Here is a 23,944-nt window from a genome sequence, read left to right as displayed (position 1 = left end):
TTCAGGGTTTTTGTTTTAGAGTACTATCATCATAGTCACACCTTTGACAGACCAGACATATTGCTATTGGATGGGATGAAGCTCACTAGGAGGAGAAATAATATGTTGGGCTGCAATCTGGTGGGGCTCATCACCAGAGCTTTGAACTAGATGTGATAGGGGAAGGAGATGTACAGCTGAGGGACAGAGAAGAGCAATGGAAAACTCACTTTAGAAAGCATTGAGGAAAAACTTCCAATTTGTGCCAGAGGAATTTGGGAGCACTCCTCCAAGAAGGTAACATGACTGATAGCCCAGCTGAAGTGCTTCTACACCAATGCACGCAGCATGGGAAATAAGCAGGAGGAGATGGAAATCATGGTGAATTAATAAATTATGACATAAATATTGTTGGATGAATTACACAAGTGGAATACTAATGTCAAGAGCTACAAAGTTTTTAGAGAGGATAGGCAGGGCAAGAGGCACAGGGGAGTTGCTATCTAGATAGACAGTAAAGAGTAACCTCAGGGAAATAGCCATGATGATGCTGAGAGCTTGTGGGTTAAAATTAGGGACCAGTCCAATAAAGGTCATCTCATCTGGTGATTGGGTTCTACTGCATGTCACCTGAGGGTGACCATGGGAAGCCTGTTAATGAGACCTTCCTGTTTCAGCTACAAGAAGCATCACACTGACAGACTCTTGTCCTGACATAGGGTTTCAACCACCTGGACATTTGTCAGAAAAACAATCCCACAGACTCCCGGAGTGCGCTGAGGATAACTTACTGATCCAGGTATTAGACAGACCAACCCGAGCTGAAGAATTACTGGATCTGCTGTTCACCAATGCAGAGGAGATCATTTGAGATTAGAGGCAGTCTGAGCTACAGTGACTATGCCTTGACTGACTTCATGATTCTGAGGAATACAGTTATTAAACCTGGTGAGGGATGTGAAATATAACAAGAAGGAAGTGTAGAAAACCAGCCAAGGAGAGTGTATTGTCTGATAAATGAGAAGGATGAATTGACTACAACAGACATAGAGAAGGCTGTGGTACTCAATGAGTTTTCTGCCTCAGTCTTCACTGGTAGTCAGAAACCTCTAGGCAAGGGACGGGGGAATAAAATTCCTCCCACTGTAAGAGCAGAGAAAGTCTGAGACTGCCTAATGAGGCTGAACATGTACAAGTCAATACATCACAGAGTCCTGAAGAACTGGCTGCATTTGACAATGGTACTCCATCCTATTTGAAAAGTTGTGGCTGTCAGGTGAAGCCTTCAGTGATTAGAAAATAGAAACTTTAGTCTCATTTTTAGGAAAGGGAGAAAGTAAGAAATGAGGATCTACTGGGGAGTTGGAACAAGATAATTTTCAAGGTCTCTTCCAACCTACGACATCGTATGATTCTATGATAAGTAAATAACATAGAAAGCCCAGATCTCAGTATTATTGTAAACAGTTTCTTTCCAAATGATCAGAATTCTGAACAACACATTACATAAGTGAGTTTGCAGTGAACTGTTGCTTCATTTTGAGGATCAATAGTAACATCTTCAAATCAGCAGGAAAGTTGAAACAGACTGTTAAGTGCCACACGTTTCACACTATCAGTTTTACAGTTTTCTTCTTCCAACATACCCTTTTCTTTGCTCTTCCCTTTTACACTTTTAATGCACTCTGGACTAAAAATAGACTTTTTTCTTGAATACTTTCTTACTGAGATCTCAGACTTGCCTTCATATTCAATCATCCAAACCTTCATCAAAGACAGTGAGAATCACATGTGTTTTTTGAGCATAGGATTAGAAACTGTCATCAGTCATCTTCACAAAAATCTGTAGAATTAATCCTTGTTCAAACAGTTCATGTACACTTAAAGCCATTCGCATTTCTGTTTCAGTAGAAGCTGGCACTCTACAGGAAGCTCTGAAAACTGGCGCATAACTGTAAGCAGTTCAGTGTTCACAGTGTCTTTAAAGGAAACACTGCATGCCCTCAGTGACGTGCCAGCTCTAGTTATATCAGAAAATCCTTTAACACAGTCAAAATTTATTATTTCTCTATTCTGGGGGTTGTTCCTAAAAGTTTCCATTCTCTCATATCTTAATATCTTAGTTTGGCTCAAAAGAGGCTTTAGCACTGTCTTGCTGTTGAAAATAGGTTTATCTCAGCAGTGCTACCAATCCAAATTACGGCTGTGGAAAGGGAAAAAGAGAAGTGAAGGTATAGCACTGTCTTATGTATGCCAGAGTGCAAAACGATGCTTTCTTTTCATGCTGTTTGCAAACAGCTTTTCCAGAAGTGCCTTAGAAAAATCAGTACATTCTGAGAAACCTCAGAAGAAAAGTCCTCAGGGAGCAGGGCAAGGAGCCAATGGCTAGATGAGCAGTACTGAGATGGGGTACTTTGCTCCAAAAGCACACCATGCATTTTCAGAAACTGTTTATGGCAAAAATGTGAGGTTGGTTAGATGAATGAAGGATTTCATTAAGGACAGCCATCTGAAGTTGCATCTGATACACAGTATATTTTCACTTCTCCTGTGATTTACAGAGAAGTAACAGAAGTTGGCTCAACATTAACGTTATCATGTTTTAAAGCTCAGTGGCAGGAAATCTATTTTATGATCTTCTGTGAGCTTTTGCCCATTTCTCCATTGCTGACCTACTGAAGTCCACTTGCATTCTGCTGTGTGATTCAATATTGTACTTCACTGTGGCTCCACAAGCCATTAAGAGATTATTATTTTAGAAAATATTGTGCAGAACTGTCCTTCAAAAACTTTTTTTTTTTTTCTTTTTTTTTTTTTTCCTTATTACAGTGTTACTTCTTGCTTCTAAATCATCTAGGTCTGAGGTGACATGAAATTATTGTTCTTAGGATGGCTGCTTGTCAAAGCTGGTAGTTTCAAATGATTCCAGAGACCATCTTTACCTGTCCTAGTAAAGCATGCTAGTTTTTGTTGTTGTTGTTTTCAAGTCTGTCAAAGTCTTAAGGTGCATTCACCATGCTTATATAGCCTGGTATTTCATAATTCCAGTCTGTCATTGGGTTTGCAGAGAATATAAAATGCAAAATAAACACTTCTTTTGTCTGAAGTAGAGCTGCTCTGACTTTATTGCCAAGAATGTAACTTGTGTATGTGTGTGGATATGCATGTGGAATATAACTTACTGTAGGATCTTTGCCAGCCATTTTGCACTCTTCAACTTTGTTTGCTGATGCTGGCCAGAAAATCTGAAAAAAAAAAATAGAATAAAAATTAAGTAACATAATTATTACATTATTTATTTTTTAAATAACAAACAAAAAAATAATGAGTTGCAAAATTTACTCTAATAAGTTAATACTTTGATACATTTCACATTTTGGTTATACATTTTTTCACCTATAAATAAGAATAATTTCTGTCTTAGAAGGCAATAAATGAAATAAAGAATCAGGTCTTTAGCTGATATAAGTTACAATTATATATTAAATAACTAAGTTATAATTAAGTTATAATAAGTTAAAAGTTAATCATTTTATTTGTTTTTCTTCTAAACTAGTACAATTTTTCATCATTGTCATCATCTTTTTATTTTTTTTTAACTTTTCTGAACTTCTATAAATTGCTAACAGTGAAAGCATGAAGTAAATAATAGAGTAAGAACAATGATGGTCATAATTATTAATTTTTAATAGTAAAGCTTTGTGCATCTTATCCTTATTAAAACCTTAAGATTTCTGTCTGATTTCTCAGTTTCTTCCAAAGATTTCCTGCACCACAAACAGAATTCTGACAAACATCACTATGTCTGAATATTTGTCTGAGCTTTATTCAACTCTTATGAGCGTCTTCCATTATTTATCTTGATTTTGGTATAGAAAAGGCATCACACAGAAATTTCCATCTGTAAATTTAATAAGTGACATGATCTAATAACATTTAGCCTCAAGAGAACATAAAGAATAGCAGTAAATTTCTCTTTATATGTAAACATATATGTTAATATACGTGCATTATGCAGAGTTACAGGTTCGTAGGTATACAGTGTTTCAAAATGGCATAAAATTAATACAGTGAATTTGTTATAATCATAAATAAACTAGAGAAAGAATGGGTGGAACTGCAGAGACTATGAGCCTAATATTGGGTGATCACAATCACTGCCAGAAAACGTTGGGTATTTTGCTTCTTTCTGTTTTTCTGAAGTTTTATTTTGGGCTTTCAATGTCTAGATTGACTGTTGAAATATTTCATAGTGTTATAATGAAGAATTTATGCCATAAAAACCTTTGTACCTTTTGAAGCTCTGAACAGTCAGAGAAACCTGTTAAGAGTATGCAGTGAATAACATGACCAGTCCCAGACCAGGTTGGCAGAATCTCTGTGAGATCTAAATTAGCAAGAAGGCCACAGCAGCCACTTCCACCCAATGTAGGTATCTCCATTACGGATGCTTATTTCCATACCATCAGAAGGAAGATAAACAAACTCACACTAACACACAAATGGGATTTAATTTAAATGTGTAAGTTAGAAAGTTAGTCAGATCAGACTTCCCACACAGTCAACTCATAGATAGGAGTGTACAGAGGGTGGTTCAGAGCAAAGCCTAATTAAAGTTCTTTTAAACTCCCTTCAGTGAGGCATCCTATCTCTTTGCTGACACAATAAAGCCTTGACTCTTAAATATCAGACTTCTCCACCCCAAGTTGGAACACCCTGCCCCAACAGTCCTGAAGCTCAGTAACAAAGCCCATAGATTATTTCAGTATAACAAGGTATATAGGAAACACCTTAAGGTGCTGTTGTAGGTGTAATAACATGAAGATAGATGAGGTGAAGTCTGAAGAGAGGTTATTTCACAACAGTCTACTTATGAGCGCACAAATATTTCTGCAGGCTGCTTATTTTAAAAGCAGAAAAGCTGGATGTGGCTTACCTCTGGAAATAAAAAAGGAGTCTCAAAATGATTCAGTATTAATTTGATTCCTTTAATAAAAACAGCGCCAAGTACAGGCTGGGGAGTTGTGACAGAGAGATCACAGAAAATGGCGTCTCAGCAAGTGAGAGAAACAGCCACAGAAAGAAAGAGATGAAGGTCACTGCCCAAAAAAAACACCAAGCTGGTGGTGTCTCAGCTATCCAGCTGAAGAGTAAGGGCCAACACAGCCATACAAAAGGCTGAAAAACAGTTCAGAGACTAAGTTTCAGAGTGAAAAACAGAGTGGAAAACGTCTCTTTTTTTTTTTCTTTTCTTTCTTTTTTTTTTTTTTTTTCCCAAAGTGCACCATTTTCCTTATGGGTCCAAGCCACACTGAATGTCTCACAGCTTAACAGCTGAAAACAATGGCTGAGGAGCAGCTGTACTAGCAGTTTGTTCATCTTGCATTACACATAAAACGAGTACTAAAAGTTCAATAAGGTCTGGGCCTGGACTTCTGCCTACTGCAAACTAATGAAATTCATATTTTTTTGTCTTAAAAAGAAACGCATACAGTAAAGAAATCTTGGATTCTTAAAATAAATACTTACACTAAGAGGGTCTTGGCTTATATTGTTGATATTCAAAGACAGAATGTGATCTTTGCTGCCCACATAGATCCGATCCTGATCTTCATCCATTAATAATATCCTGTAATCCAGAGGACTGTGTGATATTCTGTGATATTCAGAGGTCTTAGTCTCTTGCAGCTCTGAAATAGTAAAGACAGGAAGTTTGCAAGTATGTTCAGTTGCCATTTTCACTTAAAAACTGCAAATCTTTTAAAATAAATAAATCTTTAAACTCAGCTAAGGTCAACAAAAGAAAAACCTTTATCAGACACTTAGTAATAATACAGTGGCTTGAACGCAATTCCTGGTTAGAATGCAAATTTTTCATATATAACTAACTGCACATAGCTCACAAAAATTCAGCATTGCTATAATTCAGTCATGTTATGAGTTCTTATTTTCATGTGCACAATTATTTACAGCTTTGGGTTTAAGGAAGATCATATATTAAATTAATCAATATGTTCAATCCATTTTGAAATCCATGACAGCACAGAATTCAAAACTCAATACAAACTGGGTAAGAATAGTTTATTTGATATTCCTGAATGGGCTTCATCGACAATAGATTTTTATTATTATTATTATTAAAAAAAAAAAAAAAAAGTTGAAAAAATGTAAAAAATGTATTTGCTCAAGACTAGATATGTTCATTTATTATGTTGTTTGTTTATGGGATTTGAACCAAACAATCCAAAATGTAGAACTAGCTCTTCTGTAGCTGTTGTTTTTTTCCTTCACTTAAAACTTTCTTCAAGGAATTGAAATGAAAAACATCCTTTGATCTCAGCAGTGCAGGATCAGGCCTGTTTCAGGAATAGCAAAAACATTTCTAATGTAAGTATTACTTGCTGCCCCTGAGAAAGATCAGCTTTCCTGACTTTGCTTTCCATTCAGATTTGTTCTCTTCTTATTAATATCAGAAGAGATGTTTCTCAGGAATTGATAATGGAAAAAACAAACAAACAAAAAACACCAAAACTTTTATCAATTTCCCTGTATTCAAATGTTTGACATATTATTATGATGTGATCAGGGATATGTTTCCTCTGATTTTAACAGGGTAGCAAATACACAGTACAGATGAAACCTTCTTAAATTCATAGATGAGGCACTGAGCCCACATCTCTTGTAAAACCGTATGTAAACTGAAAATAAGACTTGTCACTGCTTTTTAAGTCTATATGATGGTTTTTGTCATTGTTGTTTGTTTTCTTTTATTTTCAAACCCGAAATCAAGGGTTTTATTCTACCACATTCTACAGATAATGGTAGATAATTTATAAAAAATTAGTCACATTAGATTTTCAGATGACTAGATTAATGTGGGCAAATAATATTCTGGAAAGCAAAACTCTAAAGACAAAAAATATTTCTGGGTATTTACTCTATATTAAAATTAAAAAGGTCAGTAAATATGTACTTTCTGTATAATATATTTAGCTACAAGTACTTTTTTTTTTTTTTTTTTTTTTTTTTTTGAGAGGAATTTTTGACAGTCTGGATACAACACAGAGGCAAACTCTGCAGTCCTTAAGAGGACTGAGCTATCTCTTTATTACAGAACTAATGATTTAAAGTACTCCTAATAGTATATGATGTGTATTGACAAATATGATACATAATCCTACTTAATTTTTATATTGATTATTACATAGCTTCACAGAAAGACAAAAAATACCTTTGATGACTGACAGATATGTTGTTTTGATTGAGTTAGACATGATAGCTTTCAAGATCAAATGGTTTCCTACATGTTCCTCAGCAAAAGTTGAACATTCAGTCAAGACCTACAGGCTGTGCTTAAGAGTTTAAAGTGAAACTGTAGTCATTAAATATGTATGACAATTGCCCATATAATTTTCAGAAATTTGTCTTCAGTCATTGAAAAAATCAATTCTTTTACTCTATTTAAAAATGTCTTTACATAAACATCTACTTGGGACTTTCAAAAGCACCTGAGAGACTCATTCATACTATCATTAAAATTCAGACCCTTTACTCTTTCTGAAATTCTCCAACTGACCTTTCATAACATGCCCAAGAAGCTACTGCTCACACTCTTTCCTAGGCAGGTTATTAACCTTACTGTAACGGCTGGCAGCTGTAAAGTGAAATTGAACCATCTCATAACTGTACACTTGATATGCTAGGAAAGCACAGACAGACTGGGAAAGGCAGCAGTTTCCAGCACAACACTGTATAAATGTGAGCATATTGATTGCACTACGTAATGTCCTCCCTTATAGCTTCAGTTAGAAAAATGTAATAGTAAGTAAATTATGACTGAAATACAAATAGCAACAGATATTTATTTTCCGTAACTGTTACTTACAGTTATGGAAAATAAAATCCATTATTTTCCTGGATTTTTTTTTTTTTTTTTTAGCCTCTCTGTAAAGATAATTTTCTTTCTAAGGCATCAGAAGGGTACTTTGTTTCAATCAAGCTGCTAATAAGGGAAACACCTTATGACATGCCACTGGCTTGTGAAGACTCAATGCTATGCCTATGACAGAAGCCCTTGAATTCAACAGAATACTGGTCTAAAACCAAAACTCTCATGATTTATTACTTTTATTTCTTTCAGACCTGAAGCTTATTGCTCATAACCTACTAGAGGCCCCAATCAAGTGGGGAGGGAATAATTTATTTTCTTTTCAATTAATAAAATTTACCATACAATCATCTAGGGACGATGATGATTTTTAAATTCATTAACTAGATGCTGTTAATTAGAAAATACAGTGGCTAGATAAATGCTGCAGGGCCTTCCACATTCTCTTATAAGATTTTGGAAAAAATGAGTTCAATATTTAAGTTTTATTGAAACATATTTTATTCCCTGCTTTGTGAATTTACCTAGACATTCAAGGCCCTGAAGTCTCTAAGGAGAATAATGTCATAGACAGATCCTTGTGAATATTAATAGCTTTCTATGACAATCAAAGTGAAGATTGTAATATATTCTACATGCAAATAACTGCCACACTTATGATGCAAGAGTAACCTTTCTCCATCCTTCTTTATAGGTCAGTGAACTTGGTTTTGTTTTCTTAGGATGATAACACCAATAACAAGTTGATTCCTACTATTAGAAATATGATATGGATATGAATAGCTCTCTTCTCTTTATTGGAAAAACAAAAGCATCAACAAACTTTCTCCCCACATCTACTATTATTGAACTGCACATTCTGGAGCTTCCAGTGACCAGGAATTTTCTGCGTTCACAGCACACCGATTACTGAAAATTAGATTAGCACTTTTTAATTATCTTAATCCACCACATAAAGTTAATACAAATATTATGGAGAAAATGACTTGCTCTTGCAGGAGGAATATATATATTTGTGCTGTATCTATCATTAACATCACAAAAGCCTTTGTAATGCTAAAGACACACCATGAACAAAGCAAAATACAGCTATCAGAGATTGGAAATCCAGGAATGTGGAGATATCTCCTTCCAGTGACAAACGCAGTCTGTCATACCTGAACCATCTAAACTGCACACGTACATGCGATCAGGCAGTCCTCTGAATGTCATATTTCATTACTTGACATGACCCTTTTAGCACTTCTTATTTCACATTCACTGGTGTTTGAAAACATAACCCGACCTTCCTAATGTAAGGAATATAATAATCCCCAATGTGTAAGATAAAACAAACCTTAATGCGACTTCGTCATTAAAAATCCTTTACTAATATGGATGTTTGATATATACACTATGGAAACTAATGCAGTATTTAGTGACACCTTCTATGCAACCATCCCTAGCCCATGTCCAAGGCACTGAGTTTGTCCACAGATAAAATTTGGATGGGCAGTCAGGCAGTTCATGCTGACTTCTTAGTGCACAACCATCTGTTGGTTTCCAGGCTGGCAGGGTTTCTTTGAGCCAATCTAGGATGATCTATCAAGCTTTTAATTTAGGATCCCCTGTGGTAAAGTACAAGAAATAATATGTTTTCCTCCTCTTTCTTGTTGGCACAGGAATTAATCCTCAGAAGGTTTCTTTATGGGGAAGCTTCAGAGCAGAAGCACAGATTTAGACATTAAAGGAAAAAAAAAAAAAAGATGTATAATAAAGCAGAGAAGTGGATTTACACACAGAATACATTGAAGAGGAGGAATCTAGATTTCTGGAAAAAGGTTCTCCACAGGAAAGCTCTGCTTCTCAAATTGTTACAGATTTTACATAACCACAGTGATTTGAAAGTGAGCAAAACTACACTGTTTTCTTTTATTATCTCATGGGCTGTGGGTGTCACCAGCAGCAGGCCATGTGTGCATCCAGCAGTAGGCTTGAACACATTAGCCCCGACTTAGTGAGACTGTAAGAGCCTCTTAAATCTCATTATACCATTAGTATGTGCCAACAAATGTGACAGCCCGTGCCAAACATGAGACTCAGTTTCTATGAGCAGGAATAGAACAAATTTTCCTTCTCTCTCTTTTTTTTTTTTTTTTTTTTTTTTTTTTCTTTTTTTTTTTTTTCTTTCTCAAGAAACAAATACTAAAGTAGAATGGTGTTTTTGCTTATAGTATCTAATGGAGATGGCAACATTTTACACTTTGACCATGACTGAATACATGAAAAAATGATTTGTGCATATAAATTTAAAGAGACTGTAGATAATGTTGCTAGCATGGAAAGGAATGGTTATATATTTAAAAGTGTGAATGGAATCAGAGATATCTGTAAAGTTTTAAAAATATTTTAAACAGAGGAAAGCCAAAAGAAAGGCTCTTTTTAATTATATTTTTAACATCTTCCATCCTATTTTGTATTGACTAACTTGGCTGTTTTCTACCTTTCTAGCATAAATGACTGGAAAATAAGTATTTAAAAGATATTGAATTCCATAAGATCCTAATGACTTTAACTATTGTTTTCTTGATCTTATTTTTGATATTTTTCTTTAATGTAAGGAAGTAGAAGAAATTTTTACAGTTCACAATGCAACTGCATAAAAGTACGCTGTTTATTTCATTGCCTTCCAGCTATGGGATGATACACTGTGAGTACTTGTTTATGTTTGCAAAGAGGACACAGTCCAGATATTTCCTTCCCAAACCTTCAAAACTTGTTACCTTTGCTCCATCAATACACCTATTCTTTAAAAAATCCATATTGATTTCTTTCACTTAAGGGAGTGAGAGACCTTTAAAGTGTTCTGTTGTAGCTCTTGCAGTGTTCAAACTACAAACTAAACCCCAGCCAACTCCCAAGTGAAGCCGATTATAAATGGGTCCAGAGTTGCCTGGCCAAAGAGCCATCAGCAGCCAGATGTGCTCCCTGTCAGTCCCTTGTGTGCCTTAACCACTTGGGGCCCAAAAAGCTCAGGTGGACCTTTGACCTTTTCTTTCTTTCTTTATCTCTTCTTCACGCATCAGAAGTCTTGTCACTTTTTAAAGCCCTGTTAGAATGAAACTTCCCTTTTTCTATGAAGAAGCAATAGTCTTATTAGAATTCGGAATCATGAGCACACTTGCCAGCTTCTGTCTGAAAGGCTTTGACTTTTTATCTCAGAAAAAGAAAGAAAAAAAAAAAAAAGAAAAAAAAAAAAAAGAAAAGAAAAAGAGTGTAAGGGGAAAAAACAAATTTACAAGTGATCGTAAAATCAGAGGCTAACTAATTAACAAGATCACTTGGAGATAGGAAGGGAGAGAGTTCAGCAGTACAGGTTGAAAAAAGAGCCCTCTTTGCCCAGAGCAAAAACATAATTTGCTAGGAGGAAACTTAAATTGCTGCATTTGGAATGAGGATAAATAAAATGGAACTGTCAACTGTATGTGAATGTGATCAGATTCCACTATACAATTTGAATACTTCTCAGTATATTTGCTAAATAAGTTGAAAATGGAATTTACATATTACTGGTCTATGATAGTAAAGTCTTTCATAAATAGAAATAATAGTGCCAAGGTGAAGTCTTTGGAGAATGAGGCTCAGAGGTCTAGCGTGTCTGAAGCACAATCTGTCACCTTGGGCAGCTCAACATACACATTAGGAGCAGTAAAACGCTCAATAGCTCTTTGTGAAGGGGGACCATGTGTTGATAGGAAAACACATACCAGTTAACTATTAACTTTGAGCAGTGCATTCACATATGTCTATACACGATTCCCTTTTTACAATTCACAGAACACACTGAATCCTGGAAAGAACTAATCCTGGAAACCTGGATTATTAACCAACTTTTGTTGGGGATTTTCAAAATTCATTCTGAAAGGCTGATCACTTGTGACAGAGCTGCTTTATTATGCTTTTCTTAATATTGCATCCACAACTATCAGAATACTTTCCTCTTTGACTTGTGGAAAAAGGACAGGCAGACCCTCTGAGGTGTGGGCAGCTGCTAGTTTTGCATGGGAGGAATGTGCTTTCTAAGCAAAGGCAAACACACAAGGAGAGAAAGTCACTTGCTTCCATGTAGCAAACTGCAGCAGCATAGCTCTGTGGCGCAATCATCAACGTACCATACTCTATCAGGTTAAGTGCATTTTTATTGCAGATTTATATTATGAAGAACAAACACAATTAAAGTGCTGGCTTGGTTTTTGTTTGTTTGTTTGGTTGGTTTGTTTCTTCCTTTCTTTCTTTTTGATTTACAGAGATATTTTCATGATGGAATCATACCACATTCCACAACAGAACCTGGAAAAACATCAACATTTTCCAAACTGCATTTGCATAGCAATTCCAAGTCTTGCCAAATATTCCAATATTGAGACTCCTTCAGTGAAAATTATGCACGACCACCCACACCCTTCAGCCACACAGCCTCATCTGTCTATAGACACTTCAAGGCATAATGCTGAGATTTTCACTTATCTCACAGTAAACATGGAATAACCCCTCTGAAATCTCTATAGGTATTCAAATAAATAAATAAATAAATAAATAAATAAATAAAAACAAACAATAAAGCTGAAACATAGACTTCTTATTTTTTAATAGGCAGAGTGCAATTATAATTGTACTGGCCATCAACTTTATTCCTTAGGATGACTTGGGTGGAAGAAGGGGGTGTGTGTGCATGTCTGTGTGCAGCCCTCTCTGTGCCTTGTGTTGAAAGTTAATGGCTCTCCAAAAGTTGTATACTTTAGAGTCTGCTCACAGTAATGAAGACTTGACTCTCTTACTTCTTTGTGAAATAAATGGAGATGAGGGTCCTTGCCACCTTGCGTAAGGCACAACAAACAGAACCACTCACACCACTGATATGATTTTGTTTTCCAGATTCAGAAGTGAGAAGCTTTAGGCTGCCAAATACAGGAGTAGTTTTGTCATGAAATGAGTTAAAAAAAAATTCAACACAATCATGGAGAAATTGTACAAATTCTGCTGGGAGAAGTAAATCTTTTCATTGTAATCTGTGCTGTTTTCTTGCTCTCTCTCAATCTTTTTTTTTCCTCAACTGAACCAGCAATTACATCATTGGAGGGAAGGCTGTGATTCCTTTTGTGATGCTCATTCACATACAGAAATGTTCTAAATATCTATCAAACTAACTGGCCATCCAAAGCCATGCAGACATGAAAACTCTTTGATCCATGTTTAAAAAAAAGATAAGAGAAATGGAAGAAAGGGAATTATTAGGATTGGCTATCTAAAACATGATTTAAAACTTAAAACAGTTCTATTCCTTACTAAAAACTGGCAGAAATGTGAGACTTATGAGAACTCTTCTCCCCATTTGTCATCTTCATCCCTTTTATCACTGGGAGGAGAGAGAGGTCTGGGTGGACTTTGTATTCGTTTTGTATCTCATTCATGCTGAAATTATTTATGATTAAAGTAAACCTTTTTAAGTTTAGGTTTCAGTACCTAATTGTTCCCCATAAACTGGAGACAGCTTAGGGAAGCTGGGATATTTTTGCATGTCAGGGAGAGAAGAAGAGGAGCAGGGAGAGTGTAAGTAGGGTTGAATGAAAGGTAGAATATTTTACAGCTAGAACTGTCTCTACAAGTTTACCTTTCTGTTTCAGTACAATATTGTACTTCGGAGTTTTACTAATGAATATAATGAAGATATGTTTTTTCCTTCACAAAGCTTGACAAAGGCAGTCACTTCCAAAAAATGCAGTTTTCAGGAGATAATGAATTTCCTTGAACATCCATGGAGAACTGGAATAGAGAATTATTGAATATTGCAAAATCTCCACAACCTTAAATAATTAAAGTATAATATTCATCTTTTAAATTATTTTCTGTCTGAAAAAGTTTTCCACTTCAAGTCAAATAAAAAGTCTTTCCTATTCTCTCCATGCATATTGTTACTATGCTGCAGAATTACAGCCAGATAAAATAAAAGCTCATTGAGAAAAATAAAAAAATAAAAAAAAAATAGCTCAATCACTGAAATGTCATATTATGAGTTCTGTAATAAAATATGAAATCACTGTGGTGAGATAGAAGAACTCGTTTCATTATATTTCTTTTTCTCCTTCAAAGAGCAACCTCCTCAGAGATTCAGCCAATCTCTCTATATTTAGGTTTGGCATTACTGCCCATGCTGCAGTAATCCCTATTTTTATTGATCCAACCAACTTTAGCTGTGTTCTAAGCCATGTCACCTTATCTACAGATTTCCTTCAGAGGTCACTTCTTGCCCTTATTCTGAGTAAAAAGGGAAGATTAGTATATGCAGGCCTGGTTACATTTTCATTATTACTATTATCATTTTAATCAAATTAGGATTAGCTATCAGGCAAACATCAGACATAAAAAGATCAAGCTAAATCTTACGTGCTTAGCTTTCATTCATTCTTCAGTAAAATAATGTTAAATTTACTCAGCCATGAGCTGAGTAAGGTTTGGAGGGCAATATTTCACATTCAAAAGAATTTCACTAATAAATTCATTTCAATGGACTGGTAAATTAATGGGTGACACTGTTAGACTTTCTTAATATTGAATATGGAGTGTTGTTGATAAGTGAAGTCATATATATTAAAATAATGAAACAGATACAGGAGATGGTGGTATGAAGCAGGTAGTCAAACTGCTGCTTCCTATCTTAGAGTATTTCCTTGTCTCCTTTAAGTATCAGTATGTCAGTAGACAATGTGTATATATCTGTTGTCTATATATTTGAGAATTGTCTCTATATACTAAGTTACCAACTTAGAAAGCTACCAAGCTTCCCTTTACATCTCAGAAAGATGAAAGAGGCACATATCCTTTCTTCACTATGTGAGAAAACAAAGGAGCTGGAGGTTAACAAATGGCACCCCTCCTTCAGTGAACCTTCAACAAACCTCTACTCCAACATGATGCCATGTGGATAATTATACTGGAGATAATCAACTTTATCAAGACAGAAAGCCACACACAGTTCCAGAGTTCTTTCACAGTTCTCAATTACCCCAACCTCCTCTTGATATTTTTACCTCTAGAACAGAAATATATGAGAATAGTAGAAAACTTTTTCACAATATTCTTCATTCCATTTCCTACATTTATGCGTTGTTCTTCATGGTTAAATCATCCCTTGTAATCTAATTTGGCCTCTTTGATTTTGCATTCAAGAGGAGAGGCCACCCACCGTTTTGTGCTCAAAGAAAGCAAGCTGTGTTCAGGATGTGGGTGTTTGAGAGGTTTCCTGAAGTCAAGGAACTCTTGGGTTGTGAGAATAGTGTAGCGCAACAACACATCATCAGTTGGGTAAAACTAACCTGTCTTATGACAGTCTAGGTAAAGTCTACCCTTAAATATTTCCCTTATTTATGTATGTGTGTATGAATGGTATGCATGTGTGTATATTAATACCTAACCACTCCTATCAGAATAGCCATGTAGTTATGCTAGATTGTATATTGATATTTTTTCCAAATAGCTTGATATAACAAACTGCTTCACTAAACACAGGGTTTGGTCACGTCTCCCAGAGGATTTCAGAGGCTGGACACAACTGGAAGTTATTAATTTCATCATCAGTGTGGACTGTGTTGCTTTACACTGATTGTTATGAGTATTTTCACTGGTAAATTATGACTTAGTATTTTTTTCTTAATGTTAACTTCAGGAACAAAATGTTTCCAAAACTGAGCACTGAATACCATTTTATTTATGCTTTGTTTCCCTATGGATTTGGAAGCTGAGGGGTGGTCTGTCACTATTAGGTGCTTTTTACAAGATGTGGCTGTTCCTATTGCTGGCTTAGTTGGAGTGAGAGTGCTACACCCATACACCGTGGGGAGATGTGTTCAGTAGGTAGCATGCTTGCTGTTTAAACACACAGAACGTAACCATATTTCATTCTTTTTCACACCGTGAAGACTGACACAAAGAGTGAATTTAGGAGCACATTCCAGAGCTGCGTGCTACCATCAATCTTCAAGTGATCACCAGCTGGTATTTGGGTGCACAATAAAAGTCATGTTTACTGTGCTCAGCCTGGTGGATTAGAGTCCACTCAACTCTAAATCCCACCCTGATGGTATTTTGCTTTTTGACTTAAGACTTGTCACATAAACATATGAGTTACATATGTAAAGTGGAGTTAACAGTTTACTGTTTACTTGACTGAATTGTTTTTGGGTAGTATTTACTAATGTAAAAAAGACCTTGAGATTAAATGAAATAGCTGGAGGAAATTATTTCAAGTGTTTTTCACATGCAAAAATAGAGATTTTTTTTTTGTTTGTTAATGTTTTAAGTCCAGACTCTTCAGGCGTAATAAACTCAGCCAAAACTCTGGTTTGGATTTAAGAGATAACTTTTATGCTTTTCTGTTTAGATTTCATCTGAATGGGAATCCATTTAAATAAAGAAATCTTCTGCAGTCACTCACTTCATGTTTAAACTAGACTTGCCATATTTATTCAGCAGGAAGGCCATCTACTTTTTGGCCTAAAGAAGGGAAAAGAATAAGGATCTCCCCTTTTCCTTGTCCACAGATATCAAAAAGTTTTAGAGAAAAGCTACATGTTTATATTCAACTCTGAGTTACAAAAAAATCTCATGACCAGAACCACACCACTTCTAGATAATTTTTAAGGCTCTAACAGGAGTAAGATATGCTGAACATCAACAACGAGAAAAATGAAGATAAATGGTTGTTTCAGATAAAAGAAAAAAAGATCCAAGAAGAGTAACATACTCTGCTGAAGTACTTTATGGATCTCTTACAGTTTCAGAATAGAAAGGAATAAAGGACTGAGAGTGCTCCGAAAAAGAAAGGTATTTCGACTCCTGCCAGACTAAAATTGGTACACTGCAAGCGTAGGATAATAAGCGGCAGTGGATAGGTGGATAGTACAGGATAGAAGTCAACCATGGTCAACAACTTAGATTTGTAGTAAACTATTAATTATACTAAAAGATGATGCAACTGCCCTCAATACACAACTCTGTGTAATTCATCCTGAAACAAAACAAAATTCCACTGACTTTAAAGGCAACTTTGTGCCAAAATTCATAGACTGACTCCTTTATGTATGCCTTGTACTCATACATTGGAAGCATAAGCAACATAATACGACTATTCATTTAAAGCATAATATAAGAACACCAAGAACAAAGGAGATTTGTTTTATGGTCAGAAAAGGGAACTATAAGTCAGAACTCCTGAGCACTTGCTCTCTGACCTTGAAAAAGTCGCTCTCTCTCCATTTATACCCATCTAACCATCTGCTATATGTTTATAATCACACTTACCTGCCTTTCAGAATTACTATCAAGTTCAGTTAATGTATGTTTAAAAAAAAAAAAAAAAAAAAAAGAAAGAAAAAAAATAAAGGAATGGAAAAGAAAGGAAAGACATTTTTATGTTCAAGGTGCTATTCTAGCTGATGTTTCTGCTAATGATTTAAGCTTATTCCATAATATATCTAAATCACTCTATTTTGTAAGTACATATGCTTTAGTGTTTCTGTCTAATATAGAGTAATGCTGCTTAATGCACAATTCATTTCAGTGCCATTAAATAGTGTCACAAATGCTACTGTAACAGAAAGGAAATTTCCACAAGAGAGAATCATGTGACCATGAAACAGGAAAGAGAGATAGTAGTGAATGGCTTTCAGTCTGAATTTGTTTACTAGACATTTGTTAACTCAGTTTGACTTGTCCATGATGAAAAAAGGCCAAACAGTTACCTTCTGAACTCTTAGCCTGAATTAAAAATATTTTTAATAAGTTAAATATTTTAAGCTAGTATTTAGAAATTTCACTACTATGCTTATTTTTACTATCACTTTTAAGTAATTTCACTTTCATTACATTTCACTATATATTTCTACTGTTCATCGGTTATTAAAACCTAAAAATAAATCTAGTAACTTTTTCTTTTGTTAAACTAATCCTTCAGAGCTGCTTCCCTCCATTGCCTCTATTTACTGTTCAGTGCAGGATTAATTTTTGGCTTAGTTGCACTGAATCACTTTAGAAGTGGAACTTCTTGCATCAGAAGTGCAGAATAAATAATTTCAAATTTTTATATGTAATTCTTACATATTTTTGGCAGTATTGTACTCTACAGACGAAATATTAACCACTAAGGACAGTGTAGTCTAGAGATATCTGTCTTTCTGACTTGTGCTACAAAAAATTATCAAATCTATTCCCTCTTCTGGGATTATCATTGGACTGAGAATTATGACACTTCATGCAATTCAGAGTTTTACTGTCACTGACCAGAGGTCTGTTGAGCTCATTTTCCAATACTTTGCTCCCAGTTTCCATTCCCAAAACCACTCCAATCAACAGAGATCTACTGGTATAAAATACGGCTAAAGCATCAGAAATTGGTTCTTCACTCTCCAAGCAAAACCAGAAATGAATTATCCATATCTAGCAAACTCACCAGTTGGTTGCAAATGAAATTCCAAAAAAACAGTTGAAATATGAGCACATGGTGAGAAATGACCTAGAAGTACAGACCACTGGACTCTACTCCTGCTATTACAGCTGAACTGGAGAGCAGACAATAGTTATGTGATTCTTAGCTTTACAATATGTGTCAGATTCTCACTCCAGTAATGCAGCCCCATGGCGGAACTGAGAAGAGCACAAGTCTCCAGCTTCTTGGAGGAATATTACAGGCATCAAAAGCCTTCCTGTCACATGCTTATGATTACCACAGACCATCGGGTGCATGTTGGTAGGGCCTATGAATGCATATCAGCTTTGTGAAAGGATTTAGGCCGAGAAACACTTTTGTGTTAGGCAATCCAGTTCAATGACACAGACAATACTGAATATGCCCAATAGTACAGCTTTCAATGATTAATATTCCTGATTATGAGCTAGGAGGAATTTTCCTTTAATTAATATTCTGAACTTGGGTTATTAATTCCCACCTAAATTTCAGTTTAGATTTAAAATGTTATACTGGTTATGTTTCATGTCATCCTTCCTTCATATACTGCACTCCCCTTACTTGAACTTTTTGTGTGTCTCAACTATCGTCATCTCTTTTACAGTTAAACCTATTACAGCAATGCCATTTTACCTTCCACAAAATGATTATGAAAAGGATTCAGCAATAGCTGCTGATAAAAAAGAAAACATTCTGGAGTTTGATGAAACATTTTCCTTTTTTTTCTTAGTCCTGTTTCATGTATGCCATACTTGAATAGTCATGCAGATGTGATGTGTTTACAGTCAGACATCTAGTGCCTGATCCACATTACAAGAAGCAAAGCTCACTGATCTAGACTTTTCACTGCTTGACAGATAGTCCGTCCCTTTATCAAGCCAAATCAATTCACAGTTTTCAGAAATAAAGGATAGTGACACATTAACCTAACATGTTAGTCCACACTGATTTTGTTTTGTTCTGTCATTTATTTCAAATTTCTTGCAGTTTCCTTCCTTCCTTCCTTCCTTCCTTCCTTCCTTCCTTCCTTCCTTCCTTCCTTCCTTCCTTCCTTCCTTCCTTACTTCCTTCCTTCCTTCTTGCACTTATAGGAACATTATCTACAAATCCTTAGGGCCCCAGTTACACAGGAGCATCAGCAACAACCAGCAGTGCTGCACAGAGGAGGTAGCAAGGGATGTGGAAATCTGACAAAGGTTTGGGATGATTCCCTTCCTAAGAACTGCATCACTTGAGAGCTTCAAGTTAGCAGGCCTGAAGTTAACCAGACGTGCTAATTCTGGGCTTCTTGTGAGTCTAATCTCATTCCTAGAAGTAGAGCTGTGTCTGCTCAAGCTTGGCTAAAGACCATTTCCAAACGCAGTCAGGCACCAGTGCAATTGTCAGTCACTGCTGATGCTGGTTACGTGCCTCTTGAAAATCCCGCCAAGGACGCTGACTTCAATTTACTCAGCTGTAATTAGAGGTCAGCCCTGCACTCACTGCAGTCCTCCCATTGAATTACTCACAGCTAAAGATCAACACTATCGTGATCAGGGAGAAAAAAATAATTCTACATATTGGAAACTGAAAAGTGAAGCCACTGAAAGGTAAGAATGTGGTGAATCAGTGGAGGGGCTCTAAGGCTTGTATCTAACTTCCAAGCAATATGAGGTATTTTATTGTTTATCATTGTGCTTCTCCCTTCACTGCTTTGGAGACAGAAGTGCTGTGTTTTTTAGTTAGCAAACTGTAGAATAGGAGCATTATAGGCCGTAAGGACTTGGAAACCTCATACACCGATTCTCCTGAGCTTTGGAAGGAACTTCAACATCAGGTTAGAAACTTTTAGCTCAGACCTGTCCAGTCTCAAGACTGAACTTTTGAGTCTTCGCATCCTCTGCTTATTATTTTCAGTCCCAATCTCTGTACTTTCTGTGCCTAAGCATTAATGGTTCATAGCAATTTCACTACGTTGGCCATTTGTTTTCAGATGCAGTCAGAGGCAACTGGTCAGCAGCTCAGATACAACTTACTGATTGAATCACAGAATCACAGAATGACCCGGGTTGGAAGGGACCTCAAGTATCATGAAGCTCCAACCCCCATTATGAAGACATAACGCTAATTGGAAACCGCCAAACAAGTGTTTGTCAATGCAGGAGCCTAGCGGTGAATAACGAACACGCACTTACTTCTGACCATGAGGTGGGACTGAACACTTGCTTCCCCTTCATGCTCAGCTCTCTTGCGGATCACAGAAACCAGAGAGCTGCAGAATAGCTGGGAATGAACTGCCATCGTGTGGCCAACAGATGTCTGTAGCCACATTACTAGGAAACTGCTTCAGGAGCTGCTGCTCTCAAATAAGGAACAGCCCGCAGTACTTCCTAGTGAAAGTTTTTGGCTCCATCACACGTTTCAGCTGGGCTGTACTGGCAGTGCCTCACTAGCGCTGCCACAGGCTTCCTGCTGAGGGCTTGCTCCCTTCTCCTTCTCACTTTAAGTAAAAGGTGGTATATATAACTTATAATTCCGCACATCCTTTTCATCGTTTCTCTGACACATCACCCTTTCTTCTGGCAGGCATCAGGAGATCAGGATCAGGGCATTTAGGTAATGATGCCTTGCCTTATTTTAAAGAAGATGGGTAACTTTTGAATTGCCTGTTCTGGGATGGAAGATTGCAACCAAATGGCCCCTTCTAACCCAAGAAATTTTGTGACAAAACTTCACCATGCACTGAATTGCTCTTAAGCAACATGCTCTACTGTCTGCTACTCAACCTGGTCTGAAGCAGCTGGATTCCTATGTTCTGATTCTCCCTCAAAATTATGCCAGAAAAATCATCGTTTTCTAGCTGTTAGACTTAATTCAAGACCAGCTCCACCAACTTGATGCAGCTTCTTTCCACCTTACCAACAGCATAGCTCAGAGCTAAAGGACCAAAAGGTTGCTGAGGCTTCCTAATACATAGCCTGCTTTGACTGGCCAACTTCACATTGCTTTCGTCTCCTTGTAGGCCTCCTTCACCACGGAAACAGAAGAGGAATTATCCTAAATTTGCTCAGGCAGAGTTATGAACTAGCTCTACAACTGAACAGTTTGAACACAACTACTAAGTGCTAATCTAACCTTCTTCATCCATCCCATTCAAGCCTCAGCAGCAGATATCTTTGCTATGCATTACCCTGGAGAACTTCTGGCATCGCTTAATGTGGAGCTCACACCCACAGCCTTTGTTTGTTCCTTATGGCACTAGAAGGTGCAAACCAATGTGCTCATCTAATCCAGCTGCCGATTTTCCTTTAGCTGTCCATATTTCTTCTGTTTCTGACAAAGATGCTGCAGTTCCATCTCACTTGTGTGCACTGTGGCTACATCAAGCTGCTCAGCACTCTAGGTCAGTCTAAATAAAATGATTTTGAATCCCTCTGGATGTGACTTCTTCAAAAGATGTCATTTCTTTTCAGTTACTGGATTCCAGAATGCAGCGCCTTTGGTTTCTCACAGGTAGCTGCAGATGTGGCATCACTGAAATTCATAGCCAGGGCCCCTTCACGAGAAGTGATCACCAGTGACACTGGTTAGAGGAATGTGAAATACCTCAGTACTTCAACAGAGCTGGGTTTGAAGCAACAAAGTTAGAGAGACTCTCCCAAAGATCTTGTCCATTACTCCAATGTGTTTTTGGGAAAGAGCCTTTGGAGATCCGTGCTTGCACACAGCAGCCTAGATCCTCAGAGCTCCCAGCTTGTTTACTTCACTATCAGAGCCTGGGAACAAGACTGAAAGAGCTCACTCACTACTGATCTCTGTAAGGGATCTAGGTCATGCAGAGCTCTGCTGGTCATGAATAATTCTTCTGTACAATAGACATCATCAAGGCTCTTGCAGTAGGTTCTTAATTTCATCCTCCCAATGCCTGAAAACAGCCACACATTGCAGTGAGTTAACTTAGAGGCCCTGCAGCAGGCAGAGGGACTCCCTTTGCTGTTGGGGCAGACAGCTCTGCCTCCAAAGCCATGTGGGAGATGATTTTTCCCCCTCACTCTTATTCATAAAAACAAGTATGTAGGTTGCTCTGAAAGCAACACCTCCCATTTATTTTAATGAAAATTACAAGATACAAAGAGTACAATAGTATAATACCACTATTTGATAGAGAAAATTCTCAACTACAAAACACTGTTTTCCAACATAGTGACAACCATTAGCTGTGCATTTTCACCAGTAATGAACCTGCATGTCATGCTCATAAAAAACTGTGTTGATGGAGGTGACCCACTGTCCTGTCACTGATGTTGAAATGCAGCCCTCATTGCCTCACTGTGCTCACATCCACTGTTTGGTCTCCATAAATGTTCAACAAATGTCAATGAATGTCAATGGGTGCCATTTTTCCTCATGGAGGAATTCAATTCCACACCTTTGCTTTGTTTCCCACCATCAAAACAGTAACTGCAGACTTAGGAAACCTGTTCCTCAGTAATTTCCATGTGAGATTCTGCTTGGAGAGCAATTTCAGGGTGGCAGAGCTGCCAGAGCTCTGTCCATTCCCTTTACTCACAAACACACAGCTGCAGTCTTGAGATACTTAGGAAAGGGTCTCTGTTTGGAGCATGCTGTGCTTTGGCTGTCCCATGTGCTCAAGTGAGTGGCTTTGAGAGGCCATATAAAAGGCAGACATGTATGATGCTTACGGAAGTAGAACAGGACTGGTGAATTACAAAGACAGCAATGCTATCTACACAGACCAATTGTGAGAAGCACAAACAGCAAGGAAGCAAAACTTAGATTTCAGTTTAAGCACTTCTCAAAGATGTTAAGGAGAAATTTTTTACTGAGGTACAGGCTGCCCAGAGAAGCTGTGAATACCCCATCTCTGGAGGTGTTCAAGGCCAGGCTGGATGGGGCCCTGGGCAGCCTGATCTAGTGTTTGATCCAGCAGGTGGCAGTCCATCCTGGGCTGGAACTAGATGATCTTTGAGGTCCCTTCTACCTCAATCCATTCTGTGATTCTTTGTCAGTGATGCTGGCTGAGCTGGGTAGACCAAGAGTAGCAAAACACCTCTGGAATTAAAGTGCTACAGAACCAAGTCCTCTCTCTCCTTCATGAGCATCATTAGGAAAACAAACAGCATGCTTTCATCAAACAGGAGACGCCAGCTGTGGAAAGAACATCATCAATTTTTTGGCACTCTCCTATCTTATGACAGAAAGTGTCCTATATCAGTGAAATCTCTGAGAGAGGTTCTTCCTCCTCATAGAAGAAATGCTGGTTGAAAAACATAGTCCCAAAGACTGGGAACATACATCAGAACTGCCACCTGCCAAGTATTCTGTGTGGTGAGTACAATGTTCACAGTGGTTATAGAATCACAGAATCATATAATAGCCTTGGTTGAAAAGGACCACAATGATCATCCAGTTTCAACCCCCTGCTATGTGCAGGGTCACCAACCACCAGACCAGGCTGCCCAGAGCCACATCCAGCCTGGCCTTGAATGCCTCCAGGGATGGGGCATCCACAGCCTCCTTGGGCAACCTGTTCCAGTGCATCACCACCCTCAGAGTGAAAAACTTCCTCCTAATATCTA

General features: G+C 37.2%; 1 protein-coding gene across 2 annotated transcripts in view; it reads right to left on the bottom strand.

The window, feature by feature from the left end:
* Positions 1-23,944, bottom strand: part of SEMA3C (semaphorin 3C) — a 124,062-nt gene that overhangs the window by 46,196 nt on the left and 53,922 nt on the right. For both annotated transcript variants that reach the window (XM_015878047.2, XM_015878131.1), the window contains 2 exons: positions 5,509-5,669; positions 3,162-3,224 (listed from right to left, as the gene is read on the bottom strand). In XM_015878047.2, the coding sequence (XP_015733533.1) occupies positions 3,162-3,224; positions 5,509-5,669 (224 nt within the window). The remainder of the gene's footprint in view (positions 1-3,161; positions 3,225-5,508; positions 5,670-23,944) is intronic.

This window comes from Coturnix japonica, chromosome 1 (genome assembly GCF_001577835.2).
Source record: "Coturnix japonica isolate 7356 chromosome 1, Coturnix japonica 2.1, whole genome shotgun sequence".
In the NCBI taxonomy this organism is placed as follows: Eukaryota; Metazoa; Chordata; class Aves; order Galliformes; family Phasianidae; genus Coturnix; species Coturnix japonica.
The sequence above is the reverse complement of the archived record's forward strand: the minus strand, read 5'-3'. Positions and strand labels throughout refer to the sequence as shown.